This window comes from Haplochromis burtoni, unplaced genomic scaffold, assembly GCF_018398535.1.
Source record: "Haplochromis burtoni strain Fernald_Lab_line unplaced genomic scaffold, NCSU_Asbu1 Contig_4, whole genome shotgun sequence".
NCBI classification, from domain to species: domain Eukaryota; kingdom Metazoa; phylum Chordata; class Actinopteri; order Cichliformes; family Cichlidae; genus Haplochromis; species Haplochromis burtoni.
In genome coordinates this window covers 3524237-3551038 of record NW_024582365.1, presented here as the reverse complement: position 1 = coordinate 3551038, position 26802 = coordinate 3524237, and the positions used below count along the sequence as shown (strand labels likewise).

Genomic DNA, 26802 nt, shown 5'->3' with positions numbered 1-26802 from the left:
CCGAGTAGCAGAGTCGAAACCGTCAACCACAAGAGCGCGCCGCCTTCATGACTGTCGGAAACATTGATTTTACATGATAAGAACACGCTAGCCTCCTACAGCCCACAGAATAATGAATACGAGTATGTATCTTAACAAGACGTTTCCAGAAAGTAGTCGTTTTGGATGCGGTAGCAGGACAACACAAATTAAAGCATCAACCCTACGCAGTAATCTTGACTTAAAATCGACACTTTCGCCGATTCTTCAAAAGCCATCTAGCCCTGAAAGCAACATTAACTGTACGCTCGTACAGAAGAATATGTCCGTATTTGGTCTCCCTCTAGCGGATTCAAAAAAACAAAAGACAGTCTGTAGTCACAGCAAGCCTATCATTTTATAAAGGTATCTTCCCCATATTAAAAACAATGAACTCCTTATTATCTTTGTGGATGTTAGACAGGAGACAATGAATTTTGGTTTTAAATGCGCCAATTTTTATTAGTTGTCGAGCATAAAAATGAAATTGTTTTGGTTTGTGTCTGATATGTCAATAAAAGGTGAAAGTGCTGCTACTAAAGTATAGAACTCATAACTCACACCCTAAAGTTACATTTTTGCTGATTACTCAACACACAAAAATAACATATTTATGCACACCCAAATTGCCATATATGTGTCACTCCCACAGTCTGTCAGTGAAAAATGTTTGAGCCTTTTCACATTTCCGCCTGTCGGAAACTGACAGAGAAAAAAAAAAGGAACAAGCAGCAGTGACACAAGTAGCAGAGACCACAACCCAAGAGAGACAAAACTGGTAAACCTTCTCGGAGAAAACCTGGTAAACTTCTTCAGAGATCTTGACAGAGGCACAGGGGGTCCCCAGTTTCCATTTTTCAAAACCTTGGACGCGGGAAACTGACGGTATTGTCCTTTAAAGTGTGTGTGTGTGTGTGTGTGTGAGAGAGAGAGAGAGAGAGAGAGAGAGAGACAGCATGAGGACAGAGAGCAAGTTTAGGACAGGGCGTGTGTGTATGCGCATGTTTACGAAGCTTCTCTGTTATACACACATCTGAGGTCATGTATTTACTTTCACCACTTCATGAAATGAAATGTAAAATGATGAAGTGGTCACACAGATGGAAAATTATGATTAGACTCATACAGATGTGGAAAGTGTAGGCCTAAGTAGAGGTGCAGGGGGTGTGAAACTTTTATTTATGCATTGTTTTGTCGCTATCTGCTCTTATTTCAGTTCTTAATTAAGTTCAGACACATTTCAGTCCGTAAATCCGATATCTTCAAGGTGGGCTTCTACTTTTCATACATATGCAGGAGGACACTGTCTTAACAGGGGATGAACTTCTCACTTTGGGTGGGTCAGAAAGCGGAAGTGTGCATCCATGGTGATAGTTTAAGTCAGAAACAGGAAGTGCTCATCAAAGTGGACATCCCATCCATTATACGTGTGTGTCTGTGTCATGTTGCGCAGTATTATGTGGGTTAAAGTTGGTTTTCTCTGATAGGCCGAAGAGTGATTGGCAGGTCAAATATCCTCCCTTTGTCTCATTCAATATTTTAAATGCCCTGAAAAGCAGAAGGAGGTGTTATATGACCAAAGCTATCCGATTTCTTTTTTAATTTTTTTTTTAATTGTTATAAAATAACTCACTCAACTTGTCATCACACTTTTACCCTCTTGAAAAATAATTAATGCATATATTCATAATTCATAATTCAGATATGAACTTATCCCTCATAAAGTACTTTGTAATATTCTTGCATGTTTTTATCTCCTTTTAGAGAGTTTTAAATGTCTTGCAAAAACGTAGATGTATTTCAAACGAGCATCGTTGCTCACTCTCACCCTAACACTCCCTCTGAAACATCTGAACAGTTTTTCATGTCAGTCTCATGGAGCTGATTTTTCACAGTTTGATCAATGTGGCGAAGAAACAAAGGAAAGTTAATTACACGTCTTCTTCCATCGTCTTTGTCATCGTTGTCACATATGTAACAACAAGGACAAATAAAAAGAAACACAAGGCATTTGTCACCCATAATCCATCACATAAAAGATGGAGGAGGGCGATAAAGCTGTTTACTCTCTCCGTGTTTGTCTGTTTATCTGTCACTGTGCTCTGTCAGGCTTGTCTCCTGCATTTCTTTCTCACTATCCCACGCTCTCTTTTTTTCCAGTATGGCGGCGTGGGACCTGTCAGTTACGGTGGAGGACCTGGGGCTCGATGCCCCACCCGTCACCATCAGCGTGGCCTCCGACCTTCACATCGGAGGGGTTATCCTCAAGTTGGTGGAAAAGACACGTGGGTAGCTCTGTCTTCCTCTCTTTGTCTTCCTCTCAGTCACACTTCAGACTAAAATTAGTGTCGTAATTTACATATTCACACAAGAGTTCACATACAGTTAACAAAATTACAAATGCATAGTTAAGGCAAGAAAGCTGAATGAATTATTCAGCACACAGTGTGTCACAAGTCCTCTGAACTGCTCTTATAATTTTTTTTCTTTTGTCACCTGCTACATGTTTTCAATTTTAGTTTGTTCACTTCTTCCGCCACTGCTTTCAGCAAGAAACACAACATCAGTCTAAACATATGTTTCATCAAGTAGTTTGTCAATGTGAGACCAATTAGGTTGGACGGATCATGCAGACACCAGTAAGATCTAACCAAAACAGCTCAATCACATGAGGCTGTTTTAGTTTCAGAGAGGATGAATGTAAATGACCTAGGAGCAAAGATTGAAGAAGTGAGGAAACAAAGCTATAAATAAAGCTCGGGCAAATTGATCACTTGTTAATTGCGAGCAGGTCTATGCATGTATTCAATCAAAATCAGTCACGCATTATTTAAACATGTTTTGTACACATGTTATAAAGCATTGCTAGTGTGATGTGCGCCACTGTTTTCACACAATATATTTCAGTCTTTTTTATTTAAGGTTGTATTTGATCTGTTACGCTCATTACTAGCTTTAGATTTCTGTTATTCAAAATATTTCTTATGCATTTTCTACTGGGCCTTGATGCCACCTTTAAGTCAATACACCATCTAAGAAATTTATAAAATCCATAAATTCTTTCTCTCTTACCTTAAGTGAACTTTCATCTTATTGGTTGCCATTTGCAAAAAGACAGTTTGAACAAGAAACTGTTTGTTTTTTTTTCTTTTTAATTTTTTTGTGCTCACAGCCTATGTTGCATACCTGACATGAACTTTTGTGCATATCTGTTCTCAAAGATATGCACGCTTGGTTAATTAGTGATTCTAAATCAGTCTTAAGTGTGAACGTCTCGCTGTGTTAGCCCTGCAAAAGACTACACAGCCCTTTGACAGCAGAGACAGACTCCACCCCAGACAAACCCTGCACTGGACAAACAGTAAATTGATTGCAATCATTGGACTGACCAATGTTCAGAACAATGGGAAAAGTTGGGAAGGTCCTTGCTGCCATTTCTGAACAGCTGTAGATTCCAAGGATGTTCCCAGATGTGTTATTCAGATGTGTCACCACTTGTCCAATGTCTAAAAAAAGATCCAAGCTGTCGCTGAGTGTATGTGAACTTCTGACTACAGAAAATAAGGAAAAGCAATAAGGAAAATGTTCAAATCACATCAGGATCAATGCAGAGTGGGTAACAGTGTTGTCCTGCATCTCTCACAATCCAAGATCCATAAGGTCCTGCTGATTTAACTCTGTAGTGAACATATTCCAGTTAATAAAGAGGCTGCACTTTCCTATGACGTGTTTCAGGAACATTAGTGTAAATAATGTGTGGAAAAAACGAAAAACTAGCAGACAAATATGAGCCATGTGGGAACATACTGAAAACAATCTGGCTATTGCCTAGCATTGTTTGGTAGTGGTCACATAAGAGCAGTGTAAAGCATCGTATAAGGAGCAGAAATAAGTAAAGAAATGACCCTGACGTGATTTGAACACGCAACCTTCTGATCTGGAGTCAGACGCGCTACCGTTGCGCCACAGCGTCTCACAGGTGGTCATTTTCTCAGGTCAATGAGTCAACGCAAGGTGTCAGTCAGAAAATTACAACTGATATTTTTTTTATTGTTATAACGTCATTTATTCAACTTTTCATCAAACTTTTACCCTCTTGAAAAATGAGTAATGCATATATTCATCATTTTTATGCACTAATGGGTAGTAGATATGAAATCGTCCCTCATAAAGTACTTTTTGATATTCTGTTTAGTGTTATTATCTCCTTTCAGAGATTTTGAAATGTCTTGAAAAAATGTTGATGTATTTCCAATGAACATCGTTGCTCACTCTCACCCTCTGAAACATCTAAACCGTTTTCCATGTCAGTCTCTTAAATGTTAAACCTTAAACATTTAAAGCTTATTTTAAACAGGAAGAAACGTTCAGCAGAACCTGGATGAATTACGAGAACAGATCCTCTGTTAACAGATTGCTGGTTTTAGATACAAATGTAATACTGAGGTATCCCAAAAAGTAGCGTTTTCAGTGGGGAAAAAGGTTTGGTGACTTCTTCAGTCTCGAGACTGAAGTGAGTCATCTGAGCATGCATCAAGACTTCTCAGAGGGTAAGAGACTAAAGAAATGACCCTGACGTGATTTGAACACGCAACCTTCTGATCTGGAGTCAGACGCGCTACCGTTGCGCCACAGAGTCTGCGCAGTGTGTGCACCAACTATGGTTACACACCGTTTCCTGTCTTAATGGAAAACACAAACAAAAAACTAGTTAATTATTAGGTCACAAATGCGGTGAGCTGGGGTTAGCTTTAAACAAAGAAATTATGTTATATAGTGTGTCATAGCAGTGTTGCTCAAAGCATAGAAAAACAATTTTTAATGATCAAATGTCACTAATTAAATATTAAAATTTAAACGAATTAATTTGTGATATTTAATTAGCAATTGCAAACATAAGCACTGTTGCTACCATACAGTACACTAACTACGCTAACTCCCCCGAATCCTAAAATACTTCACACACGTAAAATGTTTAACGTACTAATAACAATTTTTTTTAACTAAAAAAAAACACGACGCTATGGTTTGTAAGTTGTGAAGGTGAAAACACTAAGGAAACCCAAACAATCGCAGGATCCCTACTTGGCAACAGTGGGAACAAAAAACTCCTTTTTAACGGGAAGAAAACTCCAGCAGAACTAGAGAGGGAGCCATTGGTACGAGCAAAGGAACGAGAGCAGAGTGAGAGATAGCACATGACATGTGACATACATATCTAGTAAAGTGGCCAACAGCAGTAATAATAATGTAATACTGTATTCTTTTTATTAGTAATATAATGTAAATGAGGAGGCAGACCAGGTATCGAATAGGTGTAAACCAAAGTTTTGTGGGGGAGATCAGGTAATACCAGCAGCTGCAGACCAATACAACAGCTCTATCATCAATTCTAAATTTTAAGCTCACACATTTCCTTTTGTTTGTTCTACAATAGTTATGCTGTGCATGCAGACTGTATTGACTCCTTTCTTATATTTGTTACATTCAAATGGGAATGGAGACAATATTAGAAACATATTTCCATAACACAGTCAAGTACAGCACTATGGCTGCCTAATATAAGCGGAAAACGGTTCATTTATATTTACAAAAGATTAATGGTCAGTAGAAACTTAAGTTGTACTTTTTTGTGAAAAAAAAGACAAGAAATCACTTTATGGCTTTTGTTAAAACTAACCATACAAAAAGTCAATTAAAAATCCATTATTTTTCAGGTAAAATGCCATTTAAAATATCCGACGATCATCGTAGTAATAAGTAAATTAGAATATTTTTAAAGTAAAGATGACCAGATTCAGTTTCTTGAATAGTTTAACTCTTTTTACTCTGACTTTTGTTTCTGTCCTCTGCAGAGATCAAACAGGACTGGTCAGATCATGCGCTGTGGTGGGAGCAGAAGCAGCGGTGGCTGCTGCGGACAGCCTGGACTCTGGAGAAATATGGTATCCACGCTGATGCCAAGCTAGTCTTCATGCCCCAGCACAAGCCCCTAAGACTGGGTCTGCCCAACGGCATTACACTGAGGCTCCGGGTCTGCTTCTCCAATCCCGTCTTCCAGACAGTGATGGGCATCTGCAGAATGCTTAGTAAGATTTTCTTTCTTTCATTTCTCTCTTTTGTCTAGTTCTCTGTTTGCTAGCAACATCTACACATCTAAGTTCTTTTTCTCATCTCTCCTTCTCAGTCCCGTTGCAGATTCTAAGTACTCAAGCTGTAATATAGCTGTTCACAATAATTTAATCAGTGAAATGTGTCAAAGTGTCTCATTAATACATCGCAGGGTGACTGCAACTATTGCCAGAGAGGGCCTTCCCCATCTGCTTTGTGCTTTCATTTTGTCTAATTCTGGCACTTCTTGGTCTCGATTCCTCACCAGAAATCCCCGGGAGGGGCCAGCAGACTGGAAAGGTTTTTTAAAGCAGCACGGAAGGGGGAAAATAATGACATCTGTCTATAGAAATGTCACACACATGTTCAAAGATAAGGCTTGGTATCATGAAGTAAGCAGTTCCTTTTTAATTATATTTGCTCCTAGAGCTCACTTGTACTGGCAGAAAAGACACATCCATGTTGAGGACATTCTCTTGACTATAAACTTTTATTTTTTATTTCTAATTTTAAATCCCGCATTGCTTCCTGCCTTTGTTGTGACATTGCTTCATATGTTGTTTGTATGGATCAATATCAAGAGGTGTATGTGAGGATTTGTAGGGAGTATGTATGCTCCAAAATTCCACTTTGCTGCAGTTGCACACCACTGCATATAAAGGCACCTAGTTGGCATCTAATAGACAATAAAATTAGTTTTTAAAGTAATATAAAGACAACAGATGTTTGATATAAGGAAGAAGAAAATGGCCAGACCTAGGAAAAGAGGAATGCATTTTCCTGAGATGAGATAAATAAAAGCAGCTCTGCAGTGGCACTAAATGTTCAACAAAAAGGAAATTTTGAATACCAAATTATAATTTTGGTATGCACTCTTACACTTCACTGATTTAAGCAGTAAATAAATTGACCCTGACGTGATTTGAACACGCAGCCTTCTGATCTGGAGTCAGACGCGCTACCGTTGCGCCACAGAGTCGCACAGGTGGCCATTTTCTCAGGTCAGACTCAATACAAAGTGTCAGTGTAATAACACTGGAAAACTTTTGGGGTGGGGTAGAATACTAAAGTAAAGTTTGTTTATAGTATATGTGCCATTTTTGGTACTTATGAAAATCTCCTTTTATGTCAAATTACCTGCTGTACTACAAACACATCACACACAGGCAAATATTAATAAGAACCTGGTTTTAATTTATTAAAATGCCCTAGTTTTTAATGTCTTTCTTAGTTAGAGGATAGGAGTGAGATTCTCAGAACCATGAGCCTAAGTGACTCAGACAGACAACTATCTGATCAGGAGTCAGACACACTGCTATTGCACCACAGGGTCATGTTACAGCCGTTTGACCAGAGTTGTCAGTTTAACAGATTCTCATCTCTTGCCAATCCTTATCAGGACAACAGTGCATGTCCTGCGCAATCAGAGCCTTTCACAGTGCAAGGTTTCAATCCAACGATACTGACAAGTTGGAGGCGGGGGAACGACAGTGGCAAAATGACAGCATTGACATTAACAGTGTCTTACTATTATATGTACTAATTCTGGTATTATATCCGCCTGTGAACAATTCTCCAGTAAGATGAAGATATCTGCTTATTGTAAGGTAAAGATCCAACAATAATACAGAGAATACACGAAAAATCAAGAATCAAAACGAACAAGGACTTGGTGACAGTGGGAAGGAAAATTACTTTTAAACAGGAAGAAAGCTCCAGCAGAACCTAGATCAGTTATGAGTGAAGATCGTCAGTTAACAGATTTCTGTTAAGTGAGGATACAAATGTAGCATCTAGCTTTGTTAGAGGGTAAGCTATTAAAGGACGTGACCCTGACGTGATTTGAACACGCAGCCTTCTGATCTGGAGTCAGACGCGCTACCGTTGCGCCACAGAGTCTATGCTTTGGGTGTTGCTTTAACAATCAGCTTAATACAAGAAGTAAACACACCCCTGAATAACTTATCACCTTTACAGCACTGTTACTGTACATATTATTTATTTATTTTTAATAGACATTCGTCACCCTGAGGAACTCTCCCTCCTTCGACCCATAGAGGAGAAGAAAAAGAAGAAAGACAAAAATCTGGCACCAGAGATCTACGACCTGACCGAGGTGCCCCTTTCCTCGGGTACACGCATCACATTTTATTTACACTGCAGGCATAACATAGTAAAAATTAAATTAAATCATTTCCCATGTAATGTAAAAGGCCTGAAAAACATTTTAAACATTGTGTGCTGTCATTTTAATTAAAACTATGCAGGTCAACCTTATTATTTCCACTCCTTTTGCAGTATCCCGGCCCTGTCTGTATAACGGCATGCCCGCTCACTTTGCCGACTCACCGGAGATGGAGGCCATCTACAAGATGCTGTCAGTCAGTCAGCCTCCCCCTGCCCCTGAGGTCATAGCCAAGCAGTACCGCCCAGCCAGCGTTGTGGACAAGGCTCACATCAATGGCAGGTACGTGTGCACAGGTATCAGTCTGTCAAACCAGGTGTTTACATCGCAGAGGGGAACTGATAGAGTTTCATTGTCCATGTCACACTGATGCAAGATGTTTAACAAACAAGTTCCCCACAAACTGAGTCCTCTTATTAACTAGCTATCAGGGATGCTGCCTCAGTTAGTATTCTTACCCCACAATACAGAAGGCTGGTGTAATCACTCGCCACTTTTCTTTTTCTTTATCAGTCCTGATAAAGAAAACTGGGGGTTTCCAGAACTCAGAGCTGTATCTACTGAAGCAGTGGCCTCCTCTGATCTCGAGTTCAGACGTATTTTATCTTATGCGCATGCTGGTTCATAAAGATACTACCGCCAGTGCCTACAAATGTATTAAAATAGGAGCTGTTTGAAGGGCTTTTAGACTCTTTGATGTAATAAATTAGGCACAGTCGCAGCTTTTTTAAAGTCTCCTGCTTTATCTCTCTAAAGTTCAAAGCCGCTTTAAACTTCAGCTGCCTCAGCTATTGTTGCATAATTACACATCAAATAAATACTTTTTGAAAAGATCAAATACGTGAGCTTACATAAAGCACATTATATCATTAGCTTTATAATAAGTAGTCAGTAATATAGTAATGTGCAAAAGTCTTGAGCCACACGTCATTTCTTCATATTTTACTTCCAAGGAGCCAGACTTCAGACATTAAATGATTTTTCACCCACTTTCAGTCCAGTCCTTGTACCTTAGCAACCAGAATGTTTTGTTTGTTTTTCTTTTTATTTAGACCCTCAACACACCTATGAGTCATGCAAGCATAAAATGACACCTAACTCAAAGGATGAACTGGTGTTGTTTATTTCTATTTTTGTAAAATGTTAAAGATAACACAGTTGATTGGCATAAATTTGTATTGTTGCACCTATTCCCAGAGAGCTGTTAGCTATTAATTAGCAGAGTGTGCAGTGTGTCCTTAGAACATTTGTGGAAATGTTAGAAGTAGAGGACAGAAAAATAAAAATAAACAGTACATGAAAGTCATGTCCTTAAGAAATAGGAAATAATCCAGGAAAGAGTTGACACAGGACTAGAGAGATGCATTTGTCCCTTCTTTTAATCCATTTAATACAGAAATCGTGTCAGTGGAAGGATGCTTGAGAGGAAAATGTAGATATGTATGGAGAAAAGGCTGAGGTGTGCTAACAAAATCTGTGGTGACAGGTCTTATGGAGTGATGAATCCAAATTTGAAAAATTTCATTCAAACGGTTGTGAATATGTATGCAGGAGGCAAGCAACCGTCTGTAAAACACAGTGGAGGCTGTGCCATGGTTTGGAGCTGCATTTCACCCAGCAGTGTTTGAGATCTTGTAAAAATGGAATTATGAGCATTGGAAAGTACAGTCAGATTTGGATTCACTATGCAATACCATCTGGAAAGCATCTCATTGACGACAGTGTGTTTAGGACAATGATCACACTGGAGTAAAAGCATGCCATCAGTAATGGATTGATTTCCCCAGAGCCTAGACTTTAATATAATTGAAGCAATGTGTGATCATCTTGACAGATAATAGAACAAAAGAGAGCCAACATTCAAAGAAGAGGTTGAAATGTCCTTCAAGAATCCTGGGGAATTATTTTTGAAGACTACTTAAAGAAATGACAAGAAAGCTTGGCTAAGACACTTCAGACTATGTTAAATAATAATAATGATCACACCCTAGACTTTTGTACACTACTATAAAATTAAGTGAAATACAGAATATAGTTCATATAGAAGTATATGTTTGTTTCTTAAGGTTTTGCACATTTTTTGTTATTCTGCTGTGTTTTGCTATAAGATGTCGTTTCTAAGAACAATCATGTTGCCAATTTACTTTGTTTAGGTCAAGCTGTCTATATGATGTCAAATAGTATTTTCTTGTGATTTTAAATACAGATAAACATGGATGTAACAAATATGAAATCATAAACATATATATTCTTTGTCTGTCCCTCTCAGGTGGTTGGACTCGTCCCGTTGTCTTCTGCAGCAGGGCATCCAAGAGAGTGATAAACTCTGGCTTCGCTTCAAATACTATGCTACTTACGATATGGATCCTAAGGTGTGTGTGTGTGTGTGTGCATATTTCTTTGCCAGTATATCAACTCTCTGACCTCATCCTTCTCTTTCCTCTCCACCCTGCAGTATGATGCTGTACGTCTGACCCAGCTCTATGAGCAGGCACGCTGGGCCATCCTGCTGGAAGACATCGACTGCACCGAGGAGGAGATGATGCTGTTTGGAGCTCTGCAGGTAGAAAATCCATCTGCTGACAGTGAAATATGTGAATCACTCTAATGGAAGTGTACATTTCGCTGGATGTCAGATAATATAGAGACTCAAATGTTCTCCCACTCCTCAAAGATATCTGGTCTATTCAATCGTCAGTAAAGCAGTGTCGTATAAAACTGGATTAAATAGGACATTTCTCTGTCTCGTTTTACATGCAGTATCATATCAGTAAGGTGGCTCAGTCAGAGCCCCAGATCATGAGCAACAATCCAGCCATGGATGATCTGGATTCCGCCCTGCAGTCCCTGGAGGTCAAGATGGAGGGAGAAGGCAGCTCTGCATCTGATTTGCTGGTCAGATACAATAGTCTCGCCCGAGTCTTTTTAAAATTAAATTATTTTAATAACGGGGAACAGAAATTTATAACAATTTAGGGTCCAGGCATCTCATTGTGTGGCTTGCAGGCCAGTGGCTGCCTGTGATGATATGTGCTACTGTACACTTTACTACTTTGATCACAGAATGAAACAGAGGGATTATTTCACTTCAATTTTAACCTTCCTAACACTGACAAGTACAGCTGACATGATTAAATGTGATATGCACCTGACTCATGGTTAAAAAAAATATAGACCAGCACATCAGTGTTTCATGGTAGAATTTTTCCTATATGGGCCTCCTTGTCCCCCTGATTGGCTTTAAGAACACCTGATTTAAGATATTTCATTAATGGTAGTATTAGCCTGGATCCAAATCCACTGATGATATAGACAGCATTGAGTTAAATTTTTGGTCTTATGTCAAACTAACATTGATTGACTAACAGTTTTATTGCTAAAACATATTAACTGAAAAACTTGCATTTTATCCAGGAAAATATGACAGCACCAGAACTCACTGACTACCTGAAGATATTTAGGTGAGAGCTGGTTTCCAACTGGTTAAAATAAATTTCATTTTCTTTAAATAAATAAATATTTATTAGTAACCTTCCTCTTTATTTCTAACTTGTTATGAATCTGGGGGAAAAATCCCTGGTGAAATCAGCTAATGTGATTACATGTATATTTCAGACCCAAAAGGCTGACTCTGAAGGGGTACAAGCAATACTGGTTCAAGTTCCAAGATACCTCCATTTCTTATTTCAAGAGCAAAGAGGAAAGCATAGGAGAGCCCATTCAAATGATTAACCTCAAAGGTAATGACTTCGTTACGTACTTTTATGTTATGTTTTTCTGCTATATATAGTGCACCATGCTATTAACAGAATGGTAAGTGTTTAGCACATTTTAAAATAACAGATGTTTACCCAAAGTGATTTCCAGGCACACTTATTTGCAATCCAACTCTCCAAAAATCAATTACAAAACACATAACTTGCCTAAATAGATGATATAATAAAAATAATAACTGGAAAATAAGTCAGAAAATGAGAATAAAAACAACTAAATTGTAACAATGGTAAGAAGTTAAATAAAACAGTAGCAGAAAACATTAACAGTGAGCTTGACCAAACCATGAGACTTCAAACTTGATGAAAATGGGCCTGGTAGGTCTTGGAGCTGAATGAAAATTGTCAATTGTTGAGCAGGTTCTTATGTGGGAAGCCAGACTATTCCAGAACTTAGAGGCAATGACAGGTCACCTGTTTTTAGCTGAGAAGAGACATTAAGAGAAATTGGGATGATACGCTGAAGGACCTGGAGGAAAAAGACCTGTAATATATTATGGCCATGGAGGTCTTTAAAAACAAATAGTACAATTTTAAAACCTTTTAGAAATTTCACAGGTAGCTATTGCATGTGTATAGAAGCTTGATTGTAAGCAGGGGGAACTAAGTTGATATTGTTAGTAAGGTATCTCAAAAATTCAACTTACTGGCTCAGATTTCTGAGGTTTGAATTTTGAGATTATAACCCAAAATTTTAGACATATAAGTCACTTTTTTTTTTATGTGGCAGAGACAAGCTTCCATACTGCTGATCTACAGCAGGAGTGACATGATGTCTTTTCTTTGTACCAGTAAAGACTCTAGCAGAATACCTAACTGAAGGCAAAATACCTTCAGTTATGCTATGACTTGAAGTTGAAGGATATTTTGGCTATCTGTGATTTCAGATCATTCAAACAGTCGAAGAGGTTCTTAAAGGAGTGGTCAATGTCAGGTGTGGCTGGCAGATAAAACTGGGTGCCATCACGTAACAGTGATAGTAAATGTTGTATTCATGAATGCTAGAGTCAAGGGGTAACAAATATATTGAAACTAAAAGAGGACCTAACATGGATCCCTGAGGGATATCGCAGTTAGTAGAAACTGAAGCCGTTTCCTATTTGGACACTAAAGGTTGAGGAAAACCAGTGTAGAAACCCTGCAGTCCTACGTTATGCTTCAAATGTTTTGTTGTTCAAATGTTAAAAGTATTTATCTAGAAAGCAACTTGGGAGAAGAGAATTTTTTTCTAAAATCTTGGCAAAGGAAGGTAACTTTGGTATCGGTCTGCAGTTACTAAGGAAATATGGGCAAAAGTTATGCTTCTTTAGAAACGGCTGCATGACTGTGTTTTAAAACAGGAAGAAATGACTCAATTTGCTAAATAATTATAGCGTAAATAGTCAGAATAAAAGGAGACAGTGGACCAAAAGCTGCCATGAAGAAGTGTGCAGGTATTATATTTAGAGAACAGTGATGAAGTTGACTGACTCTCTGAAAATGTTAAATGCGGGGGTGACATTTTAGATCTTCTGGTGTTAATGTTGTCAGTGAAGAAGTCCAAAAACTTCCAACACATATGGAATCACATATCAGACACTGAGTTTTAATATATTGCAAGAAGTGAACACCTAAAGGTAGATAAGTACTATGAGTTAAAAGTGAATTAACCTCCTAGGACCTGGCGTCCACATATGTGGACATCACATTTTGGGTTGTCTAGACCAAAATACTAAATTTTGCTTTACAAGGGCCTGATATCCACTCACGAGGACATTATACTGCCTCTGTTTCATCAAAATTTTAAACGAATATCCTCATATGTGGCTCTCATTTTTCTTAGGAACAAAAATGGCGTAAAAAAAACAAATGTGGTGATTCTTTGTTTTTACATTCATCGGGTCCCAATATGCCCAAATATCAAAGAGAAATTAAAAATGCATGACATGGAAGAGTTCGGGTCTTAGGAGGTTGAGGAGAATCAGCGGGGATCATATCAGTCTCTTCCTACACGCTTTTTGTTTTTAACAGCTTAACCATGAACCTAATGATACCACTTTAATGTTGCTCCTTTACACAGGATGTGAGGTGGCTCCAGACGTTAATGTGGCTGCTCAGAAGTTCCTTATCAGACTCCTGATTCCAGCACCTGAAGGCATGAATGAGGTCTATCTTCGCTGTGAGAACGTGAGGCCACACGCACACCCATACACCTCTTCTCATCTCTACGTGTGACATCCTTTCATTTTCAATGCCTCTATCTTCAGTTCATCATCTCAGCTCTGACCACAGTCACACCTGTCTCTCATGCTCTTTTTTCTATGTTATGTCTTTGAAATTCACCCTGCAGGAGCAGCAGTATGCTCAGTGGATGGCAGGGTGCCGGTTGGGATCCAAAGGCAAGACCCTCGCCGACAGCAGTTTCCAAAGTGAGATCCAGAGTATCCGCTCTTTCCTGGCGATGCAAAAGACCAACTCCAGTTCCAGCAGTGCAAATGCCAGCGAAGAAAGCATCAATACTCACAGTCTGGTGTCACCACGTTACCATAAAAAGTACAAACCCAAACAGGTACAGATGTAGCAACAGGCCACAAAAGAATAAATGTTGCAGATTTATTGTCTTGTGTTTTCACAAAGCAGTATTTTTGATCTCATATATTTTGTGTGGCTCAAATTACCAACCTAAATGACCTTACAGTACAGTAATTTTGTGCAACTGTGCAAATCTGCAACTGCTTATGGCAGCAAAAATATAATTAAATCTCACCTTTTACCCTCTGCCTGCTCTTCCAGCTGACCCCTCGAATCCTGGATGCATACCAGAACGTGGCTCAGCTCTCCCTGACAGATGCATTGATGCGCTTCCTGCAGATCTGGCAAGCCCTGCCTGACTTTGGGCTTGCATACGTTGTTGTCAGGTTAAGTTTAAAGTTTCATTTAAAGCTTTTGAGAGTTGATTCTGTGCCAGTGAACACATCAAAGACCGAAATTCACTGTGACAAGGTTATTATAAAGCACTTGACCTCGAACATCCTCCTTCTGTGTGTTATGAACATTATAAATGTTTTAACAGCATAAAAGCAGAGACTGTAGTCGAGGGAAATGCACGCCCAAGATCGGCAGAAATGTAGTTCATGCTAAAAAAAATGAAACTAACCTAACATTTTTACTTTACTTTTTAGGTAGACAGAAAGAAAAATTTTAAACATCCTTCCACCAGCAACGTGCAAAGTCATCAGACTAAGCGTAGTTCTGTAGAAGTTTAATCATTTTTATATGGAGGACTCAAGACTGACTTTTATCTAAAATAAATAAATAAATTAACTTAGAGAAATCTAAACAAAATATACCCCCCCCCGCCCGCCAAACAGGTTCAAAGGCAGCCGGAAGGATGAGGTACTCGGCATTGCTCCCAATCGCTTGATCCGTATTGACCTTAGTGTGGGTGATGTAGTGAAGACCTGGCGCTACAACAACATGAAACAGTGGAACGTCAACTGGGATATTAGACAGGTATGACTCATATCTTGAACAGGCTTCTGTCTGATAATTTAAAAATGTCTAGAATGCTCATTTTCAACTTCACGTTTTCATTCTCAGAGGTTTTTATGATTCATAGTTCTGACAAGAGGTTTGAACCTTCTACTTGCTGTCCTGACCTCATATTTTACCTAGAGTTTTAGAAAATTGTCTAAGAGGGAGAACTCTGAGTAGTCTGAAGCCTGAACCTTAGGCTTGCAAGAATAATTACTTCTTGTACAACTGATGTACAATGCCTTATTACACAATGGTATTTGTGATAACTGAGCATGAATGAAAAGAAGCTCGTGTGTTTAGAGACAGACCCACAAACCAAGCATGAAGTTAGCTGCACGCTAAAGACTTCTGAAAACATGCTGACAGTGTGTCTTTCAATAAAGTGACATTTATAGTTCTTACTGGTCAGATCTTTTAATGGAAATGGTTCTGAAACTGTGGGGCACAGACAACCAGGTGAAAAACCTGAAATGAAACTGAGATTGATGAATATGCTTTTACAAAACCAGAAAGAAAATTTAGGAGCTATTGCCCTAATGACTTACAACGTGGGATATGTATGTATATTTGTAGTGAAGATATTTTTCATCCCTGGATTAAGATTTTTTTTCTAAATAGCTCTGCATTTCTTTTGTGTTCATTTTCGTCTACTCCAGATGGCCATTGAGTTTGAAGGGAATGTGAACATTGCCTTCAGCTGTGTGACTGCTGATTGCAAAATCGTTCATGAGTTTATCGGAGGCTACATTTTCATGTCGACACGCAGTCGGGAGAAGAGCGAAACGCTCAATGAGGAGCTATTCCACAAGCTGACCGGTGGCCACGAAGCTCTCTAAGACTGAAACACAAAAGCCCAGACAATGGGATGGTTGACAGCCCATCAGACCTCCTGTGTCTCAGTGGAAAACCAGCTTGGAAAAAGACTTAATGTTTAACTCAAGCAGCCACAAAAAGATAAGGAAATCATCAAAAACAAGATATTCAGTTTACTGTAAATGTGTTAGAAACTTGTAAGTACACCAAGTTTTCCATTCACACATCAGTGGATGTTAAACTTGATATGTTCTGACATGTTCAAGACTCCAGCGGTCCTCATGCTGACTTCCCCCCTCCCTACAGGATGGACTGCTGCTGGGCCAATCTGCTGGGCTTCTGGTCCAGGTTCAGCAGGCGTCATAATCAGACTCAAAGAAATGTAAAATCAACAGCTGAATCAGCCAGCTCTAACTTCTAACTACTTTTCTGAACTCACTCTGTCAAGAAATGTAATCAGCATTGCTCAGAATTGAAAGCCTTGAATGTCCAGAGCTCCAGACCCAGTGTTACTTAAACTTTTTATTAGAAATTAATGTTACAGGTAATGATATGACTGAGAAATATAAGATAAATGGCAATAAAAATATTCACCACATAAAACATTTACTAAAATAAATAGAGCTGTATACTTTTCATTATCTCCTGTTTTCCCTCCTTATGGCTGTGACATATTTTGGCAATTTCTTACACAGGAAACCTCAAACAAGTTATCTTCCCTCACACACTGTGCGTGTCAGTCCATATCTTACTGGAAACTGCAGTCCGTTAAACCTCAATGTCTGCATCCTCTCATTTCCCATGCTTAGCCACGTGACTAACCACATGCACAATACGCTTTATTTAAAGATCTGCCAGTTAAAATATCCTGGTAGTCATTGGTACAATGCTTTATTTAGCATGAAGTGGGGAAAACAAGGTCTCTGTATTTTTAAGTTTGTTGAATTGTCATATAAAAATAAGGATGTACCTTCTGTCCTGTTCACTTTCAATAATGAATCAACAGTTTAAAGTTTACCAATCAGGTGCCACTTTGGGAGATTTCTGAATATACACTTCTGTTGCTGATAAATCGATGCTGCTGGAAAACAAGTGTTGCCAGGGGAACAGGGATAAGCATCAACCAACCGTCGGATGCTAACATGGTCAGGTGAGTGCGGTAATGACCAATGACAGGACAGCACTCTCTGCTGTTACTGCAGTGGCAGGATGCTCCCTGGAACACAGCAAAAGAGAACTCAGTGAACAAGGAAATAGTGAACCCAAATCCACGTAAGCATAAAATCTAAACTTTTATTTCTGTATAAGAGTTTTTCTTACTTGAAGGTCTCAGTCTTAGAGCTCGGCTGAAGTATTTAGGTTGAATTTTACCCTCAGCATCACCTTCAGTCAACAGCACATCATTCTCAGACCAGAAGAACTTGATACCATCTGTAGAGACACATAAAACTAGTAGCATTGGTTCCTACACATATAGAGTAAAGGTAGATAATTGGACAGCAGCAATCGGGGTTTAATCTTACCAGCCAGTGCTTTGGGGACATCAATAAACACAGCTAGATCACAATCTTTCCTCATGCCTGGTGGGGAAAAAAATAACGCTGTATTACAAACCTCCTGACAAGCTACTCTCCATCAAACTCACACGAGCATACCACTGATGATGCCGTCCTCCCCTGGCAAGCCTCGTGCCAGATGGATGTGTGTCCTCTTCATGCGGCTCAGGCCCTGCTGCTGGATGGAGCTCCAGTTTCTGAGGTAGGAGCCATGAACAGCCTCAGCAGGGCAGTCTGGAGAACCAGCCATGACCGGTTTCAGCTCCAGATCCACAACCTGACCGTGGAAACACAGCCAGGATAGCCACAGATTTACAAAGCCGCCTTAAATCTGGTAAAGAAAGGCATTCTGGTTACTATTGCTTTGTTTTAGTAATTAGTCATGGGCAGTTGATTAGTATCGGAGAAAATAGTGAGAGAAATTATTAAACTCAAGCCCAGTTTGAGTTTGACTGATCCCATGCTCAGCTGAAATGTCAACAACAGTGGCAGTGTCAAAAAATTTAAAAGGAAGATATTCCCCATTGTTATTGGGCCTAAACCTAACATCAAATGCAAACGCTCGTGCAGGGTTTTTCCAGCATCAGTGGGGCATTTGGGAAGGCCTGACTACACATATAATCATTATCAGTCTGTACACATTAAAGACAGCTACTCTGTGTATCCGTGTATTTTCCTGTAATTTAAGATTGTTAAAAATGTAATTTTGGGATTAATTCTAAGACACTGATACGCTGATATTCCAAAGACTCTATTTACATTGATTTATTACATTATTTGGGATAAAATGGAGTTTGTTTTACCATGTTGTAGGACTTCTTCCATGACAAGAATGCAAAGAAATAGAGTAACTTCTTCAAAATAGTCTTTGACTCACTAACACTCTCCCACACATACACATCTACAGTATATAAGGCACAAATTGGGTATTTGACTAAAGCAAAGTCTGCATTTTCTGAGTTGCTTTTTGGTTTTATGTCCCAAAAGTATATAAATCACATTTTCATCATATTTTTCTAATCATTTGCTGATCAGCAAGAACAAACTGAATATTTACTGAATTCAGCATCTAGCTAGGGGATAATGCAACATAGCCAATGTGCTGACAACAGCAAGTATAAGCTTCTCAGAGTTTACAGGTGTTGACATGTCTTACAATTTTGTAACTCTCATTACCTGTACTGAATGACCCTGATTGGCCCGAATCTGCAGCCGGCCATCCTCAGGGTGGGTACAGAGCTTAAAGCGCTGCTTGTCATTTGTGGCCACAACTCTCTCAACGTCTTCCAACGAGTACGAGTGGAACTGCGGGTGAGCCAGGAGATCCTCCACAAACAGGAAGCCGTCTATATGTGAAGAGAGCTGTTATGACTATGGTCAAATTTCCCCTGTGGATGTTACAGCCCTGTGAGCAACAACTTGTTTGTTTGAGGCACTGATCCAATTTGGCAGCATTTTCTCTACAAATAATCCCAAAAACAGCAAAAGGATGTTAAAAAGTTCAATATTAAAATTAATAAAAATAAAAATAAATCTAAGGTCTGCATCTGCTATCAAAATTATGACAACATCATTAAATGGGATCTGTCCATAGGTGAAACTTGTTGTATGGACATCAGAAGTATGTATCATCCACTTTTCTAATTGCTTATAATTGTTCACACTACTTATTTCATATTGAATGCATAAGTCTTTTTGGTGTAACTGAAGTTTTTTACCCTTCTTGTTGTTTACATCAAGCAACGTGATTGTGGTTAAGACAACTCTAGATATTTCACCAGTGTTTTCTAAGGATGCATTCCAGCATCACATGTAGACAAAACACAATGAATCAAATTTATGAATGATAATAATCAGAGGTTCCTCTAGTTAGTTGGTACTAATCTCTGTGCGTCCTCAGACTTTCCCAATGCATAGTTTGTACATGCCTAAAGGAAAACATTATGCTCCTAGGCTCTGATCCTAGGAGCATAAGAAAGGGCTACAAGCACAAGCTCCATAGAGGCAGAAATCTAGCACAGCTGATAAAGACCAAAGTTGAAGACTGTGCAAAGGTGCTCCAGAGACACTCCAGCACATAGTAGAAAAAGGTAAGATGGTACCTGGGACAATATACACCAAGAGAAACAACCAAGTGGCTGGGATAGTATACAGGAACATCTGTTCCACATATGGACTAGAAATCCCCAAGTCCTCATGGCAAACACTGCTGAAGGTGCTTGAAAATGGCAGGGCTAAGGCCCTGTGGGACTTCAAGTTCCAGACAGACAAGCAGCTGCTGGCCAGCCAAACAGACATAGTGTTGGCTGACAAGGAGCAGAACACCGCAGCTGTGATAGATGTGGCAATCCCAGCGGACAGCAATATCAGAAAGAAGGAACACAAGAAAACAGAAGTACCAACAACAACTGGAGGAGATGCGGAATGTCCAAAGTGATCCCAGCAGTAAAAGGAGCAACAACCATGAAACTCGACGAGCAGACCAGCAGATTTCAGGCACAACTTTAGTGTAAGTGCTTTTCTGTCTAACATTCACACACATTCATACTCTGATGCATCAGTGGATGAATGTGCCTTAGCAAGATACACATTGGGAACAACCAGGGATCAAACTACCAAACGTCTGATTAATAGATACACTACGTCCTTATACACTAATTACCGGAACTGAGCAATGGCTGTAGCTCAATGTATAATACTGTACCAGCTGACCCTGCTCTGAGTCAGAGCTCCAAATTGTCTTGTTTAAAGCAGCTTCTTAATGTTAAGGAAACCAAATTTATGTTGGTTTACAGAAATCACCCTCAGATCTCAGATAATATTGGTAAGCATATCCAGCAGAAGACTTTGTGAAGAAAGTATTATACTACAAATACCTGGGTGAATGACATCATTTTCTTTAAAGGTCATATTGGGTACTCAGTAAAATGTTTATATTGGGTTTTATTTATTTTAAACTGCCCATCTTAATTTTGCTGTTAGGTAAACATATGTACAGGCTACGTTCTTAAATGTCCTTTATAATGGTGACATTAATTAGATGCAGGTTATCTCTATGTATCAGGGTCCTTTATGTTTTCAGTACACATCACTTGTCTTAGCCCTTAATAGTGGTGATTTAGGGCTTTTAATGATTTATTTGAACTGCAGAATGATTATAGTATGATTATACTGCCCACGTGGACAAGCTAAATGACTTCTGGAGAAAAGCTTTATGCTTAAATGAGACAAGGATAGAGCTAACTGACCACAATCACGAGGTATTTCTGGAGGTGTAAGTGTGAGGCTGGTTTTGATGCTCATTATAAGTGTTTGTGAACTTCCTGTGTGTAATTGCAGGTAATTATATGAAAATTTGCTACTTTTGCTACTTTTCAAATGAAAACTCCTTTAGAGTCCTTGCTAAATTTGCATCCCTACCAGTCTACCCTGCATTATCTGTGTTACCTAGATCTGACTGTAAGCAGCTCACCTGTACCCATTTGCAGACCCATCTGGCTGGCTCCATGGCGAAGTGCATAAGACATGGATTTAGAGAGGCGGACATCTCTGTCCTGGTGGTGGAAAAGGCATCACTTTCAGTAACATACACACACACTGAAATTTAGTTCTAATTATAGCTGTGGTTTAAATATAGGACCTAGACTTTACCATGCCAAAACCCTCATACTGCCTGTCATACAGCTAATACTATGAGATATTAAAAAGACGGGAAATTATCCCAATTGAATGGGTCAACAAACTCTCACCTCTCCACCACGATGTCCTCTCCTTCCTCTTCCTCTTTTGCCACTTCCTCCCCCTCCTTTGGCACTGTCCATGAACGCACAGGCAGCTCAGCTTTTCAGACCTCGTTTTACAGCTGTTGTATGATAAATTTCACTGGTTTTAATTCTGCGAAACGTTGCATAGGATAATATTTGTTGTCAGTGCATTGCGCGTAGCGTTTTGGCTTGCTCTCGCTTCCTGTGTGTTCCCGTTCTCCGCTTGCAGGTGGCACTGTGACGGGCAGTGCTCCGGTAATTCGGCACCACAGAGGAAAAGCGGGGGTTTTTTTTTTCTTTTCTTTTCTTTTCTTTTTTTTTTGTCCTGGAGGAAAACATCACTCAGACAGACAGCTGTTGTCTGAGTGGCTGCAGGTAAGAAAATGTTCAGGACACCCACCAAAAACAATGACGCACTCAAGAATAGAAACGATCGTTTCCGTCCGTGGTAAATAATAACCTATCTGGTAAATAGCAGGCTCTAAAGTAGGGACTGTCCGGATACTCCTGGTGCTGGAACTGAACACAGAACCTGAGCTAACTTGGCTAACTAATGCTAGCATCGTTGAGCTTGGGTTACCTGAATTTCTGGCTGGGCAGCAGGGGGGATTTCTGAAAAGTGTACGCTTTCAGTCGTGCTTCTTCTTCTCCTGTTTGTGTGAAACGTCCCATGTTACAGATTGAGCTCGTGGATGAAGAGATCTGCCAGCGGACCGAAGAATTCGAGCAGGTCACCATGGAAACCTAATGTTAGCAACGTTAAAGCTGGACGGCTGTTTAAAGTCTTACCTGCCATTAAACAGCGCTGAAAGACGGAAACACGAAGAGTTTGCCGTGAGTCTTTTATTTTATCTCTCTCTCTCTCGATATATGGTGATAGCCACTTTAACTTTTTGCTCCAAATAATCCATTTCCAATTTTAAAAATAGCTTCTCTCTTTTTTATTTATAGCCGTAGCCATTTATTTACTGGTATAATGATTTAAAAACAACAACAACAACAAAAAACTGCATAACTGTATATAACTGTATAAATCTTGCACTAGCAATTCTGACCTCGGCATTATCCAGTGTCTGTTCTGAAAAAGTAATGTATCTTGGTGCAAAATTAGATGAGACATGTCATTATTCAACAGTTATCGTTTGTAAGGAACAGTGTCAGAAATCATATATATTTTGTTAGTAAGTGTAAGTAATTAGGAAATGTTTGTGTTGTATTTAGCTGTAGTGTCCCCCTATGATTTCTCTACAGGTAGTCTTATAAAATATTATTAGATGTTTATCTAAGCATTAACATTAATTTATCTAAAGAGTACATCTAAAAAAATCACACTGTCACTGTTTCACCCTAGTCACTCAGAGAAAATAAGTTAATTAACTTATTTAGGTTATTGTGCTTTATTTTGTGCATAGGTAACATTTTGTCTCCCTATAAAGCAGACATGTCATAAATGCTTTATTACACACTGTGATAACTATAATGTGTTTCCAGCTTTGAGGACATTTTAAACATTTTCCAGTGCACAATATTTACCTACAGTTATCCCACAAGAACAGATCCTCTTTTTGTATAATTGTGCTTTGCTTTACTGTATTGTGATTCAGTATAGTTTCATACAGAAGCTTTCACTTGTAGGGGTTAAACGCATCTCTCCCTGTCTCTTTTGCTCAGGTGATGGAGTTTCCTCAGCATTCCCAGCAGCTGCTGTCCGCCCTGCGGTCTCAGCGCCAGCGGGGCTTCCTCTGTGACTGCACCGTCCTGGTGGGCTCATCCCGTTTCCTGGCTCACCGGGCTGTTTTGGCCTCCTGCTCGCCATTCTTCCATATGTTCTACTCAGACTCTCCAGGAGGAAACGGCACCAGCAGCTCTGTCACGCTCGACAGTGACATTGTCACATCAGCTGCATTTGGCTTGCTCTTGGACTTTGTCTATGAAGGAGTGCTGCAGCTTGAAGAGTCACCTCCAGTGGAGGACGTATTGGCAGCTGCAAGCTTTCTACACATGAATGAGGTAGTAAGAGTTTGCAAGAGGCGGCTGCAGAGACGAGGGCCTCTGGCTGAGGCAGACAGCACACGCTCTGAAGAGAGTGCTGGTTCGAGGAAGGAAATAGAGACACGGAGGAAGGATGGGGGTGACCGTGGAGCAGAGCCCATGGTGGCCATGGCATCAGATCACTCAAATCCAGTCACCATAGCTGCACCACTGTTATCAGCATCCATGGTGGCAGAGAGGAGCCATGTGGAGACTGTGAAGTCTGAACAAAGGACTGGTGGGCAGTCATCAGAGGCACGAGCTCAGACTCCTTTGAGCCCCGATCTCGCCGATACCACCCAGCCAGGCATGGATGGCCCTCCTCTGCCCCCAGGTGGAGAGCTGGTGCAAGGCTTCATCACAGGCCAGTCTGCCCCTGCTCCTGGAGGTCACATCAGGATGGGGGCTGTGCATCAGGGAGAAGGCACAGCACTCTGTAGTCCTTGTAGCACCACTGAGACATGCAGGTAGATAAATTGTTGATTTACAGACAGAAAATAAGGAAAAACAAGAACACTTCAATGGCAGCATACATTACTTAATTCTGTTCTATAATTATTTAGTGTTGTCTTTAATTCAGTTTCATAATCAGATGTTTCTAAGGGTGTAAGGACATATATATATATATAATAGTAGTATATATATATTATATATATATAATTATATAATGTCATATATACATATATATATATATATATATATATACAACTGAGAAGCAAAGTAAAATCTGATTTCAATACAGCCTTCACTGAGAGGACTAATGATCATTATTTAGATTAAACCATAAGAAATTGAACATTTTATTTATTTTTATCAAAAGGCTTTGTGTCTTCCTTTTTATTTTTCAGCAGTAACCAGCAGCCTTCCTCCTCATCTTCTTCTCTGGTCCCAGTGAGCCAGGCTGCTGGTCGCTCACTGGTTGCTCTTCCCCAGTCAGAATCCAGTGCACATCCTGATGAACCGCAACTCCCACGCAATGGCTCTTTAGGGGAACCCTCAGTCACTGATGACAGAAGTACATTAGGCAAAGGACAGCAGATGGTTATGTTGATCCAAGCATCAGCTCTGACCTCACATTTACAATTAAGCGCACCAAAGACGCTGTCCCGGCGTGCGCCTCCACAGATCCGAATTCAGAGTGCCATATCGCTTCAAACCCAGAGCTCAGAATCCCTCGCTGCTGCTCCTCCTCCTCCTCAGAGACAAATGCTTAAAGGACCTGAGGGGGGCACTGGAGCTTCATCTAATACTAAAAATCACCCTCTAATGGGAACAGATAGGAGAGGCAATGATGGAGAGAATGTGAAAGTCAAAGTGGAGGCCATTGTTATATCAGATGAAGAGCTAGAGGATGAGAAAGAGGAAAGCAAAGAGAGAGAACCCGTGATGGAAGTTGATGATGACTTTGAAGATGACATCCAGGAAGAAGATCTGAACAGCCCTCAGTTTCTCTCTTCTCACCCACAGGGCTTCTTACAATTGACCTCCCAAACAAATGATTACTCCTTCCCCCTCTCTCCCTCCTCCTCCTCCTCTGGGGCTGGACCTTCCTCCCAGGATGCTTCCTCTTTCACTGCATCCCTCATTCCTCCATCCACATCTCAGCAGCACTCCGACCCTGTTGCATATTTCCAGGAGCTCCAGGACTCTGTAGGAAACTTCGTAGAGGACGTACCAACGTGTGGTGTCTGTGGAAAAACTTTCTCGTGCACCTACACCCTGAGACGCCACGCCATTGTGCACACACGGGAGCGGCCGTATGAGTGTCGCTACTGCTACCGAAGCTACACACAATCGGGCGATCTGTACCGACACATTCGCAAAGCGCATGACCACACACTGCCAGCCAAACGCAGCAAAGTAGACACAGAGTCCTCTCTGCCAGCGCAGCCACCACCACCACCTCCACCTCTTAGCTAACACAGACACCTTTCAATTCCACAACAAAATGTACAGTATGTACATTTTCTCAAAGACTCCATACTGTTCAGTATGTAATCTGGACCAACCACCTTTCCTCTCTTTATTCTCTTCATAGCTGCCTTCACTTCCTCCTTACTAATCCTCTGCATTTCCTGATTCACTATCTTTTGTCTGTCCTCTTCTCTGATTTTTTTTAATTCATCAGCTCCTTAAAGTACTCCTTCCATCTGCTCACCACACGTTTCATTCATCAGTATGTTTCCATCTCTCTTTGTCCTTAATCACTCTAAAGCTGAGTTTATGGTCCAACAGAGAGAGCATGTTTGCTGTCCGCTGGCAGTTTTGGGGTTGCCCGTATACCTGCAGAGAGCTCCGTTGTCATATGGAGGCAGTGTACAAAGTATGTGGTGCAACCGGTCTGTGAGCCACTTTTGCTTGTGCTGTTGTTGATCCATCAGCATACATACAGCATATATGACATACAAAAGAGCTGAAGTGAAGCAGAGTGTTAAAACAGTAAAAAGTTGTCAACTGCAGCCACTGCCTGTTCTGTATTTTTCACCCCGAATGGAAAGATGTACGCTGACAAACACATTTTTGGGACCATAAATTACGCTTAGCCTGCTGCACATATTTCGTTACATACGTTCGTGAAAATTGAAACCACCATTTTTTAAACCCAGCAGCAGGGGAAATGGCTACAAAAATAACTCTGTGGTCCCCAAGTCTGACGAAAGGCCACAGACCGAGCAGCAGGTATATTCTTGCCTCAACGTCCACCTTTTTTTGTAGTGTTCATGTCGCATATTAATAAAGTTGCAGGGTTTTCTGACGCATTGCTGTGATGACAACCACGCAGGTTAGGTAGTACTGATTTGTAATGGAGAACCAGTCGATCTGAGTTGACTCCCATGGCAAATCAATCCGAGTAGGTACTAATGGAAAAGGGGGATCTAGAAGAGGGAGGAAAAATCAATCAGTAACATTTGCAATGTGGCGTTATATTTCTGGAGTAAATATAACGCAACATTGCAAATGTTACACACATGTGTAACAAGGCAAATGTTACACAAACAAAATAAAAATCGTGGCTGGTTAAATGTTTGAGTGGC

General features: G+C 40.0%; 3 protein-coding genes and 4 non-coding genes across 8 annotated transcripts; 2 read left to right on the top strand and 5 right to left on the bottom strand.

The window, feature by feature from the left end:
- Positions 1-725: 725 nt before the first annotated feature.
- Positions 726-17052, top strand: fermt3b (FERM domain containing kindlin 3b). Its single transcript, XM_005913340.3, has 15 exons — positions 726-903; positions 2179-2303; positions 5874-6107; positions 8145-8261; positions 8428-8596; positions 10584-10686; positions 10770-10877; positions 11075-11209; positions 11729-11775; positions 11930-12054; positions 14147-14253; positions 14417-14635; positions 14860-14984; positions 15438-15579; positions 16260-17052. The coding sequence occupies exons 2-15, from the start codon at positions 2180-2182 to the stop codon at positions 16437-16439; spliced, it is 1935 nt and encodes a 644-aa protein (XP_005913402.1). The 5' UTR covers positions 726-903; position 2179; the 3' UTR covers positions 16440-17052.
- On the bottom strand, positions 3920-3991 carry trnaw-cca. Its single transcript has one exon. It is a non-coding gene; the product is annotated as a tRNA-Trp (tRNA).
- Positions 4586-4657, bottom strand: trnaw-cca. Its single transcript has one exon. It is a non-coding gene; the product is annotated as a tRNA-Trp (tRNA).
- trnaw-cca lies at positions 7037-7108 on the bottom strand. The gene has a single exon. It is a non-coding gene; the product is annotated as a tRNA-Trp (tRNA).
- Positions 7957-8028, bottom strand: trnaw-cca. The gene has a single exon. It is a non-coding gene; the product is annotated as a tRNA-Trp (tRNA).
- On the bottom strand, positions 16926-21953 carry trpt1 (tRNA phosphotransferase 1). Its single transcript, XM_005913337.3, has 7 exons — positions 21722-21953; positions 21445-21526; positions 19149-19318; positions 18072-18249; positions 17940-17996; positions 17737-17847; positions 16926-17632 (listed from the first exon to the last, which is right to left on the bottom strand). The coding sequence occupies exons 1-7, from the start codon at positions 21791-21793 to the stop codon at positions 17610-17612; spliced, it is 693 nt and encodes a 230-aa protein (XP_005913399.1). The 5' UTR covers positions 21794-21953; the 3' UTR covers positions 16926-17609.
- A 491-nt stretch (positions 21954-22444) lies between these two features.
- On the top strand, positions 22445-26737 carry zbtb3 (zinc finger and BTB domain containing 3). Of its 2 annotated transcripts, none has more exons than XM_042221370.1 (3): positions 22445-22570; positions 23408-24234; positions 24619-26737. In XM_042221370.1, the coding sequence occupies exons 1-3, from the start codon at positions 22484-22486 to the stop codon at positions 25685-25687; spliced, it is 1983 nt and encodes a 660-aa protein (XP_042077304.1). In that variant the 5' UTR covers positions 22445-22483; the 3' UTR covers positions 25688-26737. The 2 variants fall into 2 exon arrangements, with proteins under 2 accessions (XP_042077304.1, XP_042077302.1); XM_042221368.1 differs by having other exon boundaries at positions 24616-26737.
- The last annotated feature ends 65 nt before the right edge of the window (positions 26738-26802 follow it).